The 13,428-nt window shown below is 34.7% G+C and overlaps 1 protein-coding gene across 3 annotated transcripts in view; it reads left to right on the forward strand.

Moving 5' to 3' along the window:
• LOC131669478 (LIM/homeobox protein Awh) overlaps positions 1-13,428 on the forward strand; it is a 546,200-nt gene that overhangs the window by 375,068 nt on the left and 157,704 nt on the right. The window contains exon 3 of one of the 3 annotated variants that reach the window (XM_058944389.1): positions 12,569-12,627. The exons of the other annotated variants lie outside the window; for them this stretch is intronic. Coding sequence (XP_058800372.1) covers positions 12,569-12,627 — 59 coding nt within the window. The remainder of the gene's footprint in view (positions 1-12,568; positions 12,628-13,428) is intronic. 3 annotated transcript variants of the gene reach the window in all.

Genomic DNA, 13,428 nt, shown 5'->3' on the forward strand with positions numbered 1-13,428 from the left:
AAAAAACCATCTTCTTACTTGTATTGACTCTTACAGATGGACGCTACGTCGGACGCTTCAACGGTGAAGAGCCAAGAGGAGTTCCAGAAGCTCCAAGCACTTACCATCGCTTCGATGGAAGACGAGGCGGTCCCAGCAGGTAGTCAGCCCGAGGAACCGGAAGCGGCCAGCGCAGAAGAATCGCTTCAAGCGGCAGTCCTGCTGGACGTGGAGACTCCCGACACCGAGGAACCAGAGCAGGAAGCGGAGGAGCCCTCCGCTATCCCTCAGGAAGGGACGGAGCCGATCATCAGCGACGGCGCTTCAGCGACGTCACCCAGCACTCCAGAGATCAAGATGAGCCACCCTCAGGCGAGGTTTATGGGCCATTAGCGCTGGAAGACGCCTGGAAAGAACTGCTGCAGCGTGTCAAGAGCGCTCGCCCGGCCCGAATGGTGATCGTTCCGCACCCATCCAGACCAAGGTCTAGGCCAAACGATTTCGCTGAGGGGCCGAGACGACCACCCGGATACTTTGCTCTGCAGCACGCCAACTGTACTGAACCGTGTGGAAAGTGGGACGGGCCACGAAGAGACCTGGTGGGCACGCGTTTCTGCAACCTGTGCCACCTCACTGGTGTCTCAAGGTCCACCGACTGCCCCAATTTCCAGATCCATCCGAGATGGTTATCGGGACAGCTTGAGGCTTATGCCTACACGGACGCCGAGCGAAACGAATACGCTTAAGCGACAACGCGTTTGTGCGATTTCACTTCTTCTTTTCCCATTTATTTATTTAGTTACCGTTACAAAGATTGTTACGCGAGCGTGCGTAATCCATAGTAAAGGGGCAGCGCCTCAAATCAAAGAAAAGAAAAATATTATGTTTTTATGTTACTGTATAAGAAAGAAATCTATTTATATTTTTGTATTAGTAGCGTAAACGCATAAGGAATAAAGTTGTAAGAGAGAAAGAGAGTACTTTGTCATCCCACATATCTTTCCATTATGCTACCTTATTATAACGACAGATTGCCCAACTTTTCTTTTGAGGATGCATGAGTTTTCCCTGGAAAATGGAAACGCCTAAAGACAGAGACCAGGTTTCGAGCTGGTACCCCCCTGGCAACCAGCATCTGGGGAAGGGGCATATAACGAGTCACATTCTCGTTATGTGTCTCTCTCCCTGCGGCCAATCTATTTATTACTCATATTTATACCTTACCATGCATTATAATAATTTGTTATTTGTAGCGCAGTTGAAATGTCAGCGAACAAGGTAAGAGTCGAGCCCTATGATCTATACTATCGATAGTCCTTAGCGCGGATGTCGCGGAGAGACCGCGATCGCGAAGGGGAGAGTGAAAGAGAGCGCGCAATGAGTCAGTTGGCATGCGAGCAAAGAAAAGTGCGGACGCTAGCATAGTTTGACAGCAACATCTTTTCTTTTGCGTTACGAGGGACTACGAAGGAGTAAGCAAACACGCAGTGGCGATTGTACGAGTCCGAAGATCGCCAGTCATAAGCGAAGACATGTAGTTGACGCTGACAGGAATTCCGTCAGCTATAAGGCTAAGAAGCGAGAACGCCCGCGTGAGTGTAGGCCAGGAGTAAGCGTGGTCGCGATCTATTGTACGTGCGTTTCCGCCGTTCTAATAACCGACGACAACTACTGTAAGTACCTACTCGATTCTTCTCTCTCTCTCTCTTTGGCTCTCTCTCTCCTATTGCTTGCTAACCGCATTCGTTGCTCTAGCCTTTCACCCGACCTACGCACCCTGTCATTTTGCTCGGCATCGCGTCTTGCCTCGATCCGCTTTAAGCGAATCCGTTGTCCGATCTTGCTCGGTCGCGGACAAGATCGGCGCGTTGCGTTTTGTTCTCGTCTTGTTCCCTGCCGCTCACATTTCGTCAACACGCGCGCTTGCATGTATTCGAGGGTGCTTAAATATACGATTCATTTCTACTGAAATCCGCAGTGTCTTATTCCGATACATCTGCCTTATTGCATAACCACTTCGCAGCGAGACTCTTTAGGTTGTATCTCGCCAAGTAACCTGTAGCTCACGACACTCTCCGCGGGCCGAATTTCTTCGTAAGGAAGGAGGCAAGCTGATGCAGCTGAACCCTGGTACTGTTCGCGCTGGCGCACAGGGTCGCCTTGGATAGCGCACTTCGCTTTATCAAAATATTAATCCGCGAGAATTATTATTATATAGCTAATTTAGCCCGAAAAGCTCGAGCTAAAACCCCGTTATAAGTCTGACTATCAAAAGTTTTGATAAATGATTTAACAAAATCTATTTCAATTCTAAGATTCCGTTTACTGATTACTGATGATGTGAAGTTTTTGTTTCGAAATACATTATTCCAATTTAATAATTTCATTTACCAACAAATTTTTGAACACCTATGGGCTCTCCATTTTCTCCCTTATTTGCTGAGATAGTGATGGAAGATTTAGAAACTTATTGACTTGAATGATTGAAATTCATACAATTAATATCAAGATAGATGAGAACATTTTAATTGATTATTATCCGCAGGATTTTGTTGATTTAACAGTCTCACAGCGCATTCGAAAATTAAAATTTAAGAGCATGAATTTATACAATTCCTTAGTAAAAAAGAACTACAGTCCTACATTCACAATTTTATTACCGTATAATAAACCATTTTTCAATTCTTGTAAATTTATTCTAAAAAAATATAATATACGTGTAGTTCTACTGATAAACAAAAAATTGAATAATATTGTAAAACTGGGTAAGGATCCTAATGACAAATGGTCTGAGACTTGTATTGTACTCGTATACAAATTCGAATGTAATCAGTTTCCGGCTATATAGGATAAATAATATAGGATGGACAAAAAGAAAATTGAAGCAGAGAATTACTGGGCATGAAAATACCTCTATAGAAAAATTGTTACCAATTCTTAAACACCTTGTTGGTAATCCAACCCATATTTTGCTTAATAATGTAAAAATTTTAGACAAAGAGATTAACAAAAAAAAAATTATTTCTGAAATGATATTCATAAATGCACATGATAATACTATTTTAATAGAAAAGAAAATACTCAAATGCTTAGTAAACAGTACGATAGCATTTTTTTATTTCTTAAATAACTTTACACTCTTAATAACCTAAGATACTTATTACTAATTCCATTTATCTTTTCAATACATGTTTCCTTTATAATTTGGTTCCTACTTCTCTGTTTTATTAAAATATTCTCTGTCTAATTCAGAAATATTATTATATGATATAATAAAATTCTCAGTATGACTTGTGACTTTGAATCCCTTGGTTGTGAAATAAGTTTATATTATCTTATTGCTAAGTGTAACACTATGATGAGTGACATGTTCTATTATTTTAAAATTTAATGACAATAATTACTTTAAAGTTTGGACTATTAGCAATAATAATATGAATTTTCGAAAATTTGAATTTCTACGTGTTGCGTTGGTATGTTGATTTTGCCGTTCTATTGATTTTTAACGTTTATTTATTTGAGTTGTCATAATGTATATTTTTGTAGCAGTTGACAATTTAATAAAAGACCTGAGGAGTCTGGAAGGCAAACCAGCGAAACATTGTCATAATCAATTGTATATGATGATTTAGTTGGAGTTTGGGTGTCACTCTCAATAACTATGTAATTTATTTTATTGTAATCTATAATGATGGAGAGTATAAAAATATTTAATTATTTAAACAAAAAAAAAGTTATATTTTCCAACCTGAAGTAAAATATCTTGGCCATATAGTGTCTGAATCCGGAATAAAACCAGATGAGTCAACAAAATGAGTCTATAAAATTATACATGTCTCAATAGGATTCGTTGTTGATTATAGATAAAATCTTATATAAGGAATGGATTTATTCGAATTTAAAATTTAAAGTTCTTCACTAATTAATTAATTAATTAATTGTACTTAAAGATTCATTATTTAATTAATTAATTGTACCTAAAGATTTTGTTAAATTCGTTTTAGAAGAAGCTTGTGATTCTCCTTCAGGTGGTTATAATAGTATAAATGAAACCTTAAATAAAATTCGTAAGAGATTCTATTGGTCATCCTGCAAAATGATATTGAAAATTGGTGTAAATCTTGCTCCATTTGTATTACCAGAGAAGGTGCATCTGATAAAGACTACAATCAAATAAAAATTTATAATGTGTGATCACTGTTTGAACGCCTTCAAATGGATATTTTAGGCCCTTTACTAATTTCTTCTCTAGGAAATAGGTGCCTCTTAGTTATAACTAATTGTTTTACAAAATGGGTAAAAGCTGCTCCTCTGTCTAATGCAAACAGAAACTATTACAGAAGTATTTGTTCGTGAAGTTGCGTATCGATACGGAGTTTCTATAGAAATACAATACTCTATTACTCATCCAAATACATCGCAAACAACCAAAAAAATTGGGACCGTTGGGTATATAAAAGTATATAAAAGTAAAATTTAAAATTATAAATAAATATATAAAAAGGTATATAAAAGGAAACTTGTATCTTTTGGCTTATAGATCTTCGACCTTCAATACGATTGGACTTACACCAGCCGAAATGTGCACTGGTATCGAGCTACGCCTTGCATTATATCTGTTACGTGGATCTCCTACTTCAGATAAATCATCAAATAACAGCTATATCCAAGAACTTAAATCAAAACTAAACACTATACATGATTCAGCTCGATACAACATCACTATTGCTTCTCAGCTAACGCAGAAAACCTATGACAATACAGCTAGATACGTTAACTTCCAAGAAAACTAAAAAATATGGTTCTTCAACCCGATCCCTCGTTAAGTGAAAGGGAAGACACCACAGCTTCAGACAAGTTGGGAAGGGCCATGCAAAATTGTTAAGGAGATCAACAATGTAGTTTTCTGCATCCAACAAACACCAAAACACAGGAAGAAGTTTGTACACATTGACAGAAAAGCAACATACCACGATAGGTAATTCGCTTATTCTTCTTACGATTTTTTTGAGCTGTAGTTTTTTTCCTTGAGACATAGGAAAAATGCCAGAGTAATAGACAAGGTGAGGTCCACAGCATGTTAATTTCCCACTCTCGTAAATATCCAACGTATTATACGCAACAAACTCAAGGTTCAAGGTTCAAGATTCAAAGTTCAAGATTGAAGCTTTTTAAGACACGAGGTTCTACGGAAGAATAAACTCGCTTGAAATAGCCGACATCTTGGTTCAAGGTTCAAGGTTCAAGATTCAAGGTTCAAGGTTGAAGATTGACGTTTTTTCAAAACCCGAGCTTCTATAGAAGAATAAACTTGCTAAAATAACCGATCTCTCAGTTCTAGATTCGAATTTCTACATTCAAGTTTTCTGAATATATTTATAGATTGTTAGAAATCTAAAAAAGACTAGGGATAATGTAATATATTCGATATAATCTGTCCCAAATGTTTGGTTACTAAGTACTTTTGTTTAACTTAGTTATTTTATTATTTTTTCCAGTCAGTCGATACGACGAACTGATTCTATATACACTGTTTCTGATTTAATAAATATAGTCTAATTTCTTTTATTAAGTTTGTATTTCGTTGTAATCATTCAATAATGACTATAGCACTATTAACAACTCTTGTAAGTAATATGTCTAAATGAATAGCCTCAAAATCGCTATATGGAATGCAAACGGTCTTATGCAGAGACATCTCGAATTAAGAACATTCTTAATTCAAGAAAATATAGACTTCATGCTAATATCCGAATAGCATTTCACAAATAAAAACTTTCTAAAGAATCACAATTACACTATATACAAAATATATTACCCACACGACAGGGTGCATGGAGGTACTGCAATAATAATAAAAACAAAAATAAACCAACACGAACATATACACATCAGTAAAAGTTATCTACAAGCAACTTCTGTCGTAATGTCGAACAAACATGGCCCAATAACTGTATCTGCTGTATACTGCCCTTCAAATAAAACAATAACGCCAGAAATGAGGACAACCTTTTTAAAAAAAGGACCTAATTGATTTTGCTATTGTCAGAGGTATAAATAAAAGATATTTCAAGGTACCCTCCTACTGGAATTAATATCAGATAATTTACCAGTCTTAATATCACTATATGTAGATATATATATATATATATATATATATATATATATATATATATATATATATATATATATATATAGCTTAGAACAATACCATAAAATCACTAATTGAAAAGAATATCAAAATTATATCAAAGTATGCTTAACTTGTTACATTTTGCTCAAATTGAATACAGATATAGAAAACAACGTCACTAATTTTAAATTACTGTTAAATGCGGCTGTTATAAATTGCTCAATTACTAGCAAAAATCCTAGAAGCGAACAACATAACCCTATCCAAATAGCTAAAAAATTAAAGTAAAGAGAATACTAAGGAAAAGATATCAGACTGCTAGATCATATCAAGATAAAAAAAAAGATAAGCTAAATAAATCAATAAAAGAGTTGAAGAATATTTTACACGAAAAAAAATGTTGAATTACAGAGATACCTGAAAGGATTGGACTCAACAGAGGTAACAGACTACTCGTTATAGAGAGCCACAAGGGGGTTAAAAAATCTAACAACATTTATCGCATCAATTAGAAAACCCAGCGTAAAAGACAGAATTTTTGTTTTTTTATTAACTCCGTATAAATTTACAATCTGTCTCACATGGTGAGACAATAAGCAAATGTTTCTACTACTTGACATACACAATCCAAATAACAGAACACTCCAGTAAGTATGCTGCTTTTGTTTACAGTTTTTGCATAATTAACTTAATCTATTTCGTGGTTCATCAGTTTATGCTCATCAGTTTCTCAAGTCTAGTGTTGGTAATCTCTTCCGAGAGCAGTTTGCTAATAAGTTCGTTTGTGTGGTTTTGCAGTCTAGTGTGGTATTTTTTGTAGAAATTGATTATTTCTTCCTTTACTGTTGTAATCTGTAAGTCTTTTCGAATGATCTCGTTTGGCACGAACCAAGGCGCGTTTGTTATGCTGCGTAGGACTTTCGGTTGATACCTTTCCAGTATTTCGATGTTCGAGTTCGAAGCGACTCCTCATAGTTAGATACCATTAGTCCAGACTAGCTTGAGTATTGCTTTATATAACAAGAGTTTGTTTTCGATTGTTAGCTCGGATTTTGCTCCAATAAGCCAGTTCATTTTTCTCCATTTTAATCCTAGTTGTTTTCTTTTTGTAAATATATGTTGTTTCCATGTTAGCCTTCTATCCAAGTGAATGCTTAAGTATTTGACATGGTCTTTTTGCGGTATGTATTTGTCATTTAGTGTAATAGATGGATACGTATTTTTACGGAGGGTGAATGTGGTGTGAATTGATTTACTTTCGTTTTAACTATTATTCTCCATGAGTAAGCAAATTTTGGAGGTAATTATCTATATAATTTTGAATTATTTTGGATGTTGTTGTTGCCTCTGGTTGTACAGATAGAATTGCTGTGTCATCTGCATATGTTGCTGTCACGATGTTATTTGATATTGGTAGGTCTGCGGTGTATAACAAATATAGCGTTGGGCCAAGAACACTGCCTTGTGGTGCCTTTATTAGATGGCTTTTTGACTTACACTTGTTTATTTTGACTTGAAATGTTCTACTATATTTTGTAGGTATGACTGAAGTAGCTCATAGTGGCGCACAGGGAGAAATCTCTTGAGTTTGCATAACAATCCTTCGTGCCACATTCTGTCGAATGCTTGTGAGACATCGAGAAATATTCCAGTGCAATACTTTCTGTCCTCTAACGCCTTCCTAGCCACAGCCACTATTCGGTTAATCTGCTCAATCGTGGAGTGACTATTCCTGAATCTGAATTGATGCTCAGGGATAAGTTTCCTGTTTACTATTATTGGAGTAATTCTAGCTATTATTAGTTTCTCAAAAATTTTTGATAGAGAAGATAGAAGGCTGATCGGTCTATAAGTCGTTAACAGTTCTGGTTGTTTTCCAGGTTTAGGTATTAATACAATTTCAACTACTTTCCACTGGGAAGGAAAATGGCAGAGACGCAAGCATGCATTAAAAACAATCATTATGTATCTTATCGCAATTTTGGGTAGCATTTTAATCATTTTTCCCGTAATATTTTCAAATTCGAGAGCTTTTCTATTTTTAATATTGTTAATAATGAGTAATACATCCTTCATTTTTATCGATTTGATCGGAGTGCTATCTTGTGCATCAGATACTTCTAGTAAAATTCTTTCTTCCCGTTCGGTAATTATTCTTTGGTGTGGCTGGAATACAATGCTAAGGTGGTTTGCAAAGGTTTCAACTTTTTCCTTGTCCGATCTCGCCCATTCACCATCCCCTTTCCTGATAGGTGGTATATATGTTGTTGGTCTTTTAAGTCGGTTTGTGGCTTTCCATTGTGAATAGTCTGTTGTGTCTGTTGGCTTCAGTGTTCTAAGATAATTTTGTGTTGGGATATTTTCTTCTTCTTGTAGCATTTTCTTTAGGACTTTGATTGCTTTGTTGAGTTTTGATTTATCTTGACTTGATCTAGTTATTTGGTATCTTTTTCTTAGTGATATTTTTTCTTTGATTTTTTTGGCTATTCTACAGGAGTAGATTTATTGCGTATTATTTCGGGTTGATATTGTAAAGCAGTCATTAATGGCGTTAGATAAGAGTACGTTGAGTGAATTTATGCAGCTTTCTATATTGATAGTTGTTTTAAGTGGGATATTACACGTAATGCGTTCATCTATGGAAAGAGTATATTTTTTACAGACCACTTTTATGTGTTTGTTTACATTGTTGTGTACGAGTACTTGACGGTGAAGAGTAATTATTACCGGCGAATGGTCCGATGTAAGATCTAGGCATGGTGCCGCTTCGAAATAATTTTTGTTTATCCTTTTTACTATTGCAAAGTCAATCAAATCCGGGAGCTTTTTTAAGTCTGTATGCTAGTATGTTGGTTCTCCGGTGGTTATCGGGGTGAATTTATTTTTTTGTAGTATTTCATAGAGTACTCTGCCTCTGGGTATTGGAGTTTCTGATCTAGATCCCCACCACGGGTGCTTCGCATTATAATCCGCTCCTGCTATAAAGCGGTTTCCTAGTGTTTTGAAAAATTCTGTCCATTTTTCCTTAGTTATTGTTTTGTTTGGAGAACATTAAACAGCTGATATTGTAATCGGTCCCTCTTTATCTTTGATGATTATACTAGTTGCTTGAAGGAAGATTTTACTAGTATGTTTGTGAACGTGGTGATTTATATTTGTTTTGATTAGAATCGTAGTACCTCCGTGTGCTTTATTGAGTGGATAATTTGTTTTGTGTACTAAGTATTTTGGTAAGTGAAGAAAATTTTTGCTAGTAAAGTGTATTTCTGAGACTAACATAATATCAATGTTTTCTTGAATTAAAAATGCTCTTAATTCGAGGTGTCTTCTCGTAAGGCCATTTGCATTCCAGATAGCAATTTTTAGATTTGACAGATTTGACATGGTTATTCAAATTTATTAATAAGTGTGGTTACTAATTTTAACAATATGTTCATTGTTTGCGTCATTTTTTCCATTAATTGTTCAAGATTAATAATTGACTTTTCATCGTTACTGCAATTGTTTTGTTCTATGTGTACTGCTGTTTGTTTTAGTGTTTCTGTTTCATTCTGGCCGTTATGTTTTGCTATTACCTGTGTGTCTGTTGTGTTCGGTCTAACTCTATTGTCATTTGGATTGGAATTTGCATTTGTGATTGTATGGGCTTGTATGCTATTTTGAAATGTTCTTTCTCGCAATTTAGGAAATAATTTTTGCTGTAATTATTTACGTACCGAACAACCTTTACAATTTGCTGTATGATTTCCTTTGCAGTTTGCACATATGACATCTTTAATTTTTTGTTTGATTGACACTCCTTGGTTTGATGATATTCAGCACATTTAACACACACTGCACTTTTAAAACAGTAATTTTTCGTATGTCCATACTCTTGGCAGTTTTGACACTGAGGAATTTCTCTTTTTATGTTTGGTGGTTCGAATTTGATTACTGTGTTAAGAAGTTTGGTTACTTTGTAGATGTCCTGACTTTTATAATCATGTTCAATTTCAACTGTGAAAAGCGGTAGTGGTGCTTTTGTGATGCGATGCTTTATGTTATGAATACGAGTACTTAGTACTTTGTGTCCGTGATTTTCTATGGCAGCTTTTAATTCTTCAGTATCAACTGACGGATGCATGCTTCTTAGAATTACCTTGAAACCTTTTTCTTCTTTACGCTAGTAGGTGTAGAATTGTGTCTTTTTTTCTTTCAGTGCATTTATTATCGGGAGTTACTTTACCGATGTTGATGGTTGAATTTTAATTTTATCTTGCCCTATTACTTTTAGTGTAAAATTATTTTTGGCTATCGTGTTTAATAATTTTTCTAACGGTTGGATATCCTCTACGTTGTAAACAAAGATCGGAGGGGATTTGTTTATCGTTTCGTTTGCTTCATTACTTCCTGATTTTTCATTTTCACTATGATTATTTACTTTATCATCTTGTAGTATTTCGAATCTATTTCTTGTGTTACTTAGACAGTAGTCTAATTTTGCTTGTTTGATAGTTTGAATAATTTGTGTTTCATTGCCTGGACTGCTGCGACTGCTTGGACTTCTTTTATTAGAAGATTAAATCCCGGCCGTCTAAAGATGATGAACAAAAAAGCCCCTGGTTATGACAATATCTCAGAAAAATTGATTAAAATGCTACCAACAATAGCTATAAGATTTATGACTATGATTTTTTTTAATGCATCTTTGCGATTTGCTACTTTCCTACACAGTATACAGTTGCAGAAATTATACTGATACCTAAACCCGGAAAAGCAGCTAAACATGTAATGTCTTAAAGATCAATCAGTCTCTTGCCAATACTGTCTAAAATCTATTAAAATCTAATATTAGCTAGAATAAACTATATAATATTTGGTAAAAAAACTCACCTTAGATCATCAATTTGGTTTCGGATGAAACCACTCGACTATGGAACAAGTGAATAGAATATTATCTGCCGCGAGAAGAGCTCTCAAAGAAAAACAATACTCCACTGCTTTCTTTCTAGATATCTCTCAGGCCTTTGACAAAGTTTGGCCTAAGGGGCTATTGCATAAGCTCAAGACTAATTTTCCCGAAAAATACTTCGAGTTACTAAAATAATATTTATTAAACAAAACATTTCACATTAAAATAAACAAAGCCATGTCGAAATGACAATAAATAAATGTAGGAGTACCTCAAAGTATTGTTCTCAGTTCTACATTATATTTAATGTCGACCACGGATTTACCTAAGTCTTCAGGTACCACAACAGCAACATATACAGATAACATATTTATTATAACGTGACACCCGGTGGCATTTACCGCATCTAAAAATCTAAAAAATTATTCAAATAACCTTCAAAACCCGCTCAACACATGAAGAATTAAAGACAATGAAAATAAATCCACCCACATAGCCTTCACTTTACGAAAACATACCTGTCCACCAGTTATAATAAGCAAAAAAAGCATTCAACAAAATTGTCATATCAAATATTAAGGAATATAATTGGATCGGCGGCTTACATGAAAAGAGCACATATTTACAAAATGTAACCAACTACGACTAAAATTGCAAAAAAAAAATTTGCTCATAGAAGGGAAATCCAAACTTTCAACAGAGAATACATTGCTGCTTTATAAAACTATTTTTAAACCAATTTGGACTTACATCTGTTACAAACTCCAGACTCAAGAAGCACAAAATTCTAACTGTATGAAATGTGATCATAATTTACTTATAAACGATTTTCTTTTTTTTTATAGTTTCAATTTTACTTATAGAATTAAAATTGAGCTGGGATATTCACTGGAAAATCCTACTGTAATTTACGTAATTCTTTTTTCGTAATGTATATTGACCTACTTAATGTCTAATTGTCAAAAGATAGATAAATTGCAGGATACGTGGAAGTAAAAATAATATATATATTTAAAAAAATATTTATTTGTCAATTATGTTACAATTTATTGATCGAACTATTTTGAGAATTATCATATTTTCACCACTTTACACGAACTTAATATCCACGTGGTTATATAATTTTACATTAAGATGATTAGTTCACAAAGAATAGATTGATTTCACTTGAGTCTTTTACGTAATATATAGTCAATTGATTGGTGCTATGCATGCAATATTAAACATTTCCATTGACCAATTGAGTGTACTCCTTTCTGAAAGATTTGTGATACTCTCACTTTGTCTCCAACATTGAATTTTGATCTTCCTTATGCATTCACGAGTAGAATTGCGTAGTAGAGCTTGATATGCTTTTGTCACATCAACTGGCTTCATGCCAATTGTTCTATTTTTTCGATTGTTGTAAGCTGTAGTGAGTGCTGATAATATATCTGGCCATTTGTATTTTCCGCGTGGACTAAGGTTTTTCCACGTTATATTTTTTACGTGCGATTGAATCGCTCCCATATCGAAGCTTGTAGATTACTATAAGTCGAGTAAAGATCGATCTTGTATTTTTTCAGAGTACGTTTGCGAGAGATAGAAACCGTCAACACTGTGATGTCTACCTATGCAGAAGAAGGTACGTACATTGTCCTGTTTCTTGAAAGCGATATCGTCGAATATCATAATCAAGTTTGATAATGCATGTTCAGAATCAACTACTGATTCATACTTGTCGAATGAAAAATACTGCACGATATCTATTGGTTTTAATAACTTCCAATAATTGATACTTTGGTTTATTAAGAGATTTTTAATAAACATGAATATTTTTAAATCTTACTCCGTTGGGATGTTTTATAAATGCTTAAAGATTATCACAGTACTATGGTCCTCAGTAAATAGCTCTGATACTGTTAGGAAATAAGTCACCATGACGTTTTAGATGTTTATCGTCGCCTACAAAGATTACAACAATTTGTACACAAATTTCACAATTTGCTTTTTAAAATTTTTACTAGGGAATGATTAAACGACAACTAATCGATTATCTATATGTATCTACTTATTTAGCTTCGAATATCAATCACGCAATGGACTTCGTAGAGTAATGATCGCATACATGATATAGCAGAAACGAGATCGAGGTCTTATTAACAATATTATAAATTAACTTTCATTTGAGCTCCACATTCCAGGCTATCAGTACGGGAACTAGATAACTAAAGTCTTCTAGCATATCGTGATCCAGACATCAATTCTCTTGACACTATTGGTAAACACTACGACATAGCGGATTCAAAAAATCCAAAAATCGTAGAAGCCAGAAGTATCGCTGATAGAGTTTTAACTGATAAGCTTGGAATCAAGTCAGAGCTGAATATTCTAGTATTGGTAAAAAACAGCTGCTTACGTTGTAACTGATGCTATGAATTAATAA

This window comes from Phymastichus coffea, unplaced genomic scaffold (assembly GCF_024137745.1).
Source record: "Phymastichus coffea isolate CEN01 unplaced genomic scaffold, Cenicafe_Pcof_1.1 PCOF00007, whole genome shotgun sequence".
NCBI classification, from domain to species: domain Eukaryota; kingdom Metazoa; phylum Arthropoda; class Insecta; order Hymenoptera; family Eulophidae; genus Phymastichus; species Phymastichus coffea.